This window comes from Rhagoletis zephyria, unplaced genomic scaffold, assembly GCF_001687245.7.
Source record: "Rhagoletis zephyria isolate East Lansing unplaced genomic scaffold, Rhagoletis_zephyria_1.1 Rzeph_scaffold_02413, whole genome shotgun sequence".
NCBI lineage: Eukaryota > Metazoa > Arthropoda > Insecta > Diptera > Tephritidae > Rhagoletis > Rhagoletis zephyria.
The window spans coordinates 16,693-22,875 of record NW_016159497.1 but is presented as its reverse complement, the minus strand read 5'-3'; the positions used below and the strand labels follow the sequence as shown (position 1 = coordinate 22,875).

Genomic DNA, 6,183 nt, shown 5'->3' with positions numbered 1-6,183 from the left:
AAATTTCGGGTATGCAGTATGATAGTCAATTTAGTTTTAGTGCAATAAAGTGCAATTTTGAAGTAGCTAAAACTCTGGCTGAGTTTTGGTATTTTTTTTTCGATACGATGTTGCACATTTTTTCCCATGCAAAAAGCATGACTACACATGACCGTTGGCAAAAATTTACAAAATTCACCGAGAATTTTGGGACACTTCAAACTTGCACATGGTTATACTAAAATTAAATGGGCTATTAAACTGCATACCCGAGTCTGAAATTTTGGTAAACTTGACCTAGTATAAATATAAATTTTCAAAATTCTACCCATGTACATATGTATTAAAAAAAAATGGTGGTAAGGTTTGCGTGACCACGAGTGTATATGGATTTGGTGTTTTCAACAAAATTGTTGCTTGAAACACATTGAATATTTATAAAATATCAACATGTGAACACTTCTTTGAGTCACTGTATTTCCTAATTTAGTTTTAATTTGCTGAGTAGTTTTTTCCTTCGTTTTGCATTTATCAGAAAACGACAACCTTTTTTTGGTTAAATAAATATCCTATTGCATTATGAACCATAACTTTCCAAACATTAACACAACAATAACATTTATTAAAAATGTGTATACATATTTTTAAATTTAAAAGTTAAATGAAACCTTCACTCATAACTTTATTATGGTAACCTTCATTGTCAAAACGGTTATATGCTGTTTTCGCATTTTCTAAATTCATCTCTTTTGTCAGCGTATGCGGCTCCACTGCTCCACTACGTATTGCCTCTCCGCCCTGTGCTTGTGGATCTTCAACAAAAGAGAGCTGTTTCTCACTATGAAAACAAACCGCACAGCAGATCTGATTAAACCACTTGCTCAGATGACTCAAGCAGCCTTTGCGACAGGAAGCTTTCTAATTAAGCAGGAAGAGAATAAAAATAATTCAAAATATTTAAAATATTTAAAATAAGTATTAGATACAAACTAAGGTTTTGAAACAATTTAATGTCACTTACGTTGGATTCCAATTTATTTCCCCTTCGTTTACAACAACACAATGGCGTTTGATCGTAAGCGCGTTTAAAGTTGTCATTGTTAAAACCATAGATCAGTGGATTAACGGCTGCATTCAAAAACATTAGAAACTGTGATATATACAAAAGTATGCGAAAGCTACTATTCACAGCGGTATCCGTATTTGTTACATACTGATCACGCAAAATAACTAATAAGGTGAAGGGCAGACGAAACGCAATGAAAACGAGAACGACAATGAAGAGAGTTTTGGCCACTTTTTTCTTGTAAGATACGCTGAGTGGATGCTCGCGGTTAAGTACGCGCTTCTCATAGCGATCGAGCTGCAGAAGTAGACGAGAAATTATAATTTGATAACATTTTTTTTTTATTTGTTCTCATTTCGCCTACCTTGAAGAAGATCGCCGTGTAACAGATCAACATTACACTGAGCGGCAACCATACCATCACCGCAATTAGCACATACCAATATTTGGGTAAAATGTCTGGATTCTCCTTGCAATACATTTCCTTAAAGTTTTTCCACTGCCGTACCTATAGAAAATCAATACAGATAATCTTGAATAGTTTATTAACTGTAAAGTTTTTTAAAAATAAATATCGACATTCAATTTTATGTACATACAAACCTTATACGTCCTATACAAGGCCAATGGCATAGCAAATAAAAATCCACCCAACCATGTGAAGGAAATTACAAATTTCACGCCCCGCATTGTTAAGCGTGTTTCCGTCGGTAGTACGATTGCTGTTAGACGATCATAACTTACAGCTGCTAGATTTAAAACGGCTGTTATGAGGAAAGAGACATCTAAGAATCCTTCCGCCTTGCAACCAAACGAGCCCAATTGATAGTTCTGGTAAAAATCAGTTATCATAAACATTGCTGGACATATCAGTAGCGTCAACATGTCGGCTACCGCCATATTAGCCACTAGCATATTTGTTGGTGTGCGTAGCGCACGATTCAGCACAATCAATTGGAGTAAGACGAAATTTCCATACAAACCAAAAATGATGACAGGTACAAATGTGCTGATTTTCACTGCTATCTCCCAGTCGGGTATGCGTAGCCATATGCGATCCTCTGGGAAATTAATGTTGCTGTAATTGATCTATGGACGAAAAGAGTAGTGAAATTATTATTAGTTGCGATCCCGTACGGACTAGTCAGAATTAGTCAGATGTTACTGAAAATCGATCCCGTACTCGGTTCGCTGACAATTGAGAGGACAAAGAAGAGAGTAAATGAGGTCCTCTCTCTGTCAGAAGTCAACAGTTTTAGTCCGGTAAATTGGTCTGGTAAATGTCAAACGATCAGCTGTAGCGTGTTTGGCAACCAAATTGCAAATAAAACAAAAGGGCATTTTGCTAATGCATGTTGAAAAGCATTTAATTAATTGTTTAAGTGGAATCAATGCATTTGAAAGTATTTTTGGTTATTTACATGTGTGCCCTGAGTGTGTTTACATACAAAATAAGCAAAAATTTACAACCCAAATTTGGAGGTTATGTTTAAGTTGACAGAAGTTACCATTTTTCACTAGAAATCGATCCCCTTCTTTTCAGTGTTACTCTCTCGCTCTGAGCGTATTTTTTTTACAGTTTTACTAGTTTTAATCCGAGGAATACGGGATTGGACCTATCATTTTTAGTATTTCACGAGAAATTGGCATATTCCATTATCAACTTATTTGACACAATTTCAATAGGGTAACATGTGAACCATGGGGCACTATGTATGTCCACAATTATCGTTAACTTGACTAATTTTAAAACCTTTCTTAATATTGATAACTCGGTACATCTCAGTTAGTCGATAAATTTCGATCGACAATTCGATGCGTGTTGATAGCTCAATGAGTATCAAAAAAACTAAATTCCGATAACTCGATAAAATTGGATAAATCTACAAATTTCGATAGCTAAATTTCCATATCCTTTAGCTATCAAAGTGCAAATTTTAAGTATCTTGGACTTACCGTTCATTTTTGGCATTTTTTTATTTTCATATAAAAAAAAAATCCTAATATAAACTGCCGAAAATCAACGGTAAGTCCTAGCATCTACAGCCCAAGCTCTTTCATTTGACACATCATTTTCGAAAATCGAACGAATGGTGCAGATTTGATGACATGGACAAAAAATGCCTTTGGTATTATGTATATATATGTTTTTTTTTGTAATTTTTCTTACTTCTTTTCGCTCTGTAACTTTTTAAAGAATAAATAAAAAAGTAGTGCACGAGGATCACGTATTTTGCTAAATTTTCTAATTGCAGAAGATGTGCTAATAAAAAATATGCATTTTTACTTTAGTGCACGCATCGTAACCTTTTCAAGTTTTTTTGTAACTATCTTCTAATGAGAGCACATAAGCCTGCCATGTCTAGGTTGGTTCCTCTTATGCTCCAGAACACTATTAAAGTTGTCCGATAACAGTTTTAGGTAGGCACCAGCTACAGTATACTATAAAAGGCGCGAGTGTCAGAATTAAAAAAAAAAGAGTCACGCCACTTCGACTCTTCATAACTTCTTCTATTGCAAGCACATATTTCTAACGGGGTGCATTCGATTCTCCTCTCCAAATACTACTCAAACATGACCAATCAACGCACCAATTTTTGCAACGTAAAAAAAAAAAATAAAATTGAGTCACACATTTATTCACATTCGAACTAATTGAGAATTGCCCATATAACGCTGGCCCACAACAAACAAATGGTGTGAGCTTTTAACCAGACCCACCTACCGGCATGTATTTCGACCCACTGAATCCGAATACTGGCTCGTTTGCCCCCTGCACTCCCTAAAATTTCGAGTGAATTGCGAAAATTGTGAATTTTTCGCCAGTTTTTCGTAATTTGCGCGAGATTTAGGAGGTGTATGAGTCAAACGACCTCTGGTTAAAAGCATACACCACTTTTTTTTTGTTTGCCGGTGTAATTATTATTTACATATTTCTTTCATGCAAAATTTATGCACTCCTTCAAACAAACACGTTTTAAATTAACTTAGAAAGGATATAACTTCCAGTCATGTCCATGCTTTATTTCCTGTTAATTTGAAAATACAACCTATGTTGCCTTTTCTGTTACATTCTCATAATGCACAGGGCATAATAAATTACAGCACAAATCCTTTGCACGCTTACACCGTTTAGTAAAAAACATCTAATTTTTTTTCTCACCATTCTTGTAACGTTCTTACACTTGAATGTAAATGCTCATCCATTAAAACTTCATTTATGCACCAATAAATAAATACAAATTTAGTCGCTTAAGGATCCACCTGCTATTATCATCATTGCTCTGGCACAACTGTTTGCTAAATTAATTTGATAAACGCAAACTACTGTGAATCCCAACTCACTTTCATTAGAAGCTTTTGCGTATTAAATGCATTTACGTTGGTTCCGGAAAGTGTCACACTTTCATTAGGCGGGCAGAGTCCTAACCAACCAAACGCGCGGTGCGATGTGCTGCGGAGGATCGTCCATTTGTCGCCGCCAAGTTGTCCACCTGTCTCGATTGATAAAGCAATTATGAAGCGGTGCTTATATTTATTCCTACATACATACATTCTACTTAGGTAATGTACTTATATGATATGTAGATAAGGCGTACTGACGTTAGACAACATCATTGTTGAATATCCCCCTCTTGTTGGGAACACTGATACTAACATATGTAAATGTTCTATAAATATTATGAACATCAGCATACCAATTGACTATCAGTCACTATTTTTTTTATCTGAAATGTTAGTTATGATTACAAGCATTGATTTTAGTTTAATTTTGTTGCTGTTGTTTCATTGGCCATTGCTCATTTTGTCAATTGTCTGTCTGTCAAAATTGGTTAAAAGCATTTTGTTTACATTAGCATACACGATGTATATACTCTTGTAATTTCAATGTGTATTTATACATATATGTATTTAGATAAATTGGTAAATTGTGATGCTACTGATACATACGTATCATCCAATGGCATTTGCCGTCAAAGAAGTGAATACACATTGACAAATTAGGGAGAAACAGTACTATCTGTTAATTTAACACCGAAATATGTAGGTCTTCAGTCGTATACAAGCGCTGTTAAATGAAATATCTGTCTGTTTTTGGTCCATATTATTAACGGCCTCAGTTTGAATTAACGAGATTAAAGTTAAGGAAGAATCTGTCGAAAAATATTGTCGGCAACCTAGGTGGCATAGTGTAAACAAGTCTTGAATGGGGATGGAAAAAAAATTAAATAATCGATTAATTAATCATATGATTAATCACAAGACAAAAGTAAACTAATTGCAATTAATTGCAATTATTGAAATATAATCGATTAATCGAATTTTTAAAGTAACTTTTTTACAGTGAGTATTCACAAAAGCACTTCCATAAAAGACTTCTAATTACAAGGTAATTAGCCTTAAATAGAATAAAACTAGTATTTTTAGCAGCGATAATTATTTATTATTTAACCAAGTTTGCAAAAACAAAAGCTTTGATAAATGTTTTTTTTGTTAAGCTGTCGCATTTCTCGGTGACTGTAGAACCAGCTTTTGACAAAAGGCGGCACCGCAGCAGGCACCGAGATAACAACTAAATGACAGTATTTTTTCGAAAGTCCGTAGAGTTTGGGGTAAACAGTTTTCATTTCCTCCTAAGCGTCGATGATATTCCACTTTAGTTCTAGGACTTGACAATTTAAAGAAAAACACATTTCATCTTGTGGGTGGCTCAAATTATCACCTTTTCGCCTTAATTTTCTACTGATTCTAGTGACGACTCGCTTCTTGTTTTCATTACACATTATTAAGTTCGCAAGAACTTGAACGGATCTTTGAAATTAATTTTTTTGAACCTCGGGACGAGTAAAGTTGTTGCAGCTAGCAAAAAAGGATGTTCGATGAGTGGGTTTTAGAAAACTACAGAATTCATATTGCTTGAAAATATTTTTATGATTATTTTACAATTAATCGATTAGTAATGGATTAATGAAACACAAAACTATGATACAGTTAAATCGTAAATTTAACAAAAATAATCGATTAATTTCTAAATGGAAAGAAATCATGATATTTAGAACTGCCTCAAAAAGCCTATAGAGTAGTCCATGTATTTTATATGCGGAAAAAACACTTTTTCATAGAAATGGTATACAATT

At 34.2% G+C, this 6,183-nt stretch overlaps 1 protein-coding gene across 1 annotated transcript; it reads right to left on the bottom strand.

Moving 5' to 3' along the window:
- Positions 1 to 881: 881 nt before the first annotated feature.
- Positions 882 to 5,978, bottom strand: LOC108366834 (neuropeptide FF receptor 2). The gene is made up of 4 exons (XM_017621310.1): positions 4,209 to 5,978; positions 1,649 to 2,134; positions 1,410 to 1,553; positions 882 to 1,342 (listed from the first exon to the last, which is right to left on the bottom strand). The coding sequence occupies exons 1-4, from the start codon at positions 4,209 to 4,211 to the stop codon at positions 902 to 904; spliced, it is 1,074 nt and encodes a 357-aa protein (XP_017476799.1). The 5' UTR covers positions 4,212 to 5,978; the 3' UTR covers positions 882 to 901.
- Between the last annotated feature and the right edge of the window lie 205 nt (positions 5,979 to 6,183).

Excerpts from the sequence above, each read along its gene's own strand:
- LOC108366834 (XM_017621310.1), bottom strand. Across the intron at positions 1,554-1,648 it reads CCTTGTATAGGACGTATAAG|GTACGGCAGTGGAAAAACTT; the intron begins GTTTGTATGTAC and ends GATTTTCTATAG. Across the intron at positions 1,343-1,409 it reads ACACGGCGATCTTCTTCAAG|CTCGATCGCTATGAGAAGCG; the intron begins GTAGGCGAAATG and ends CTACTTCTGCAG.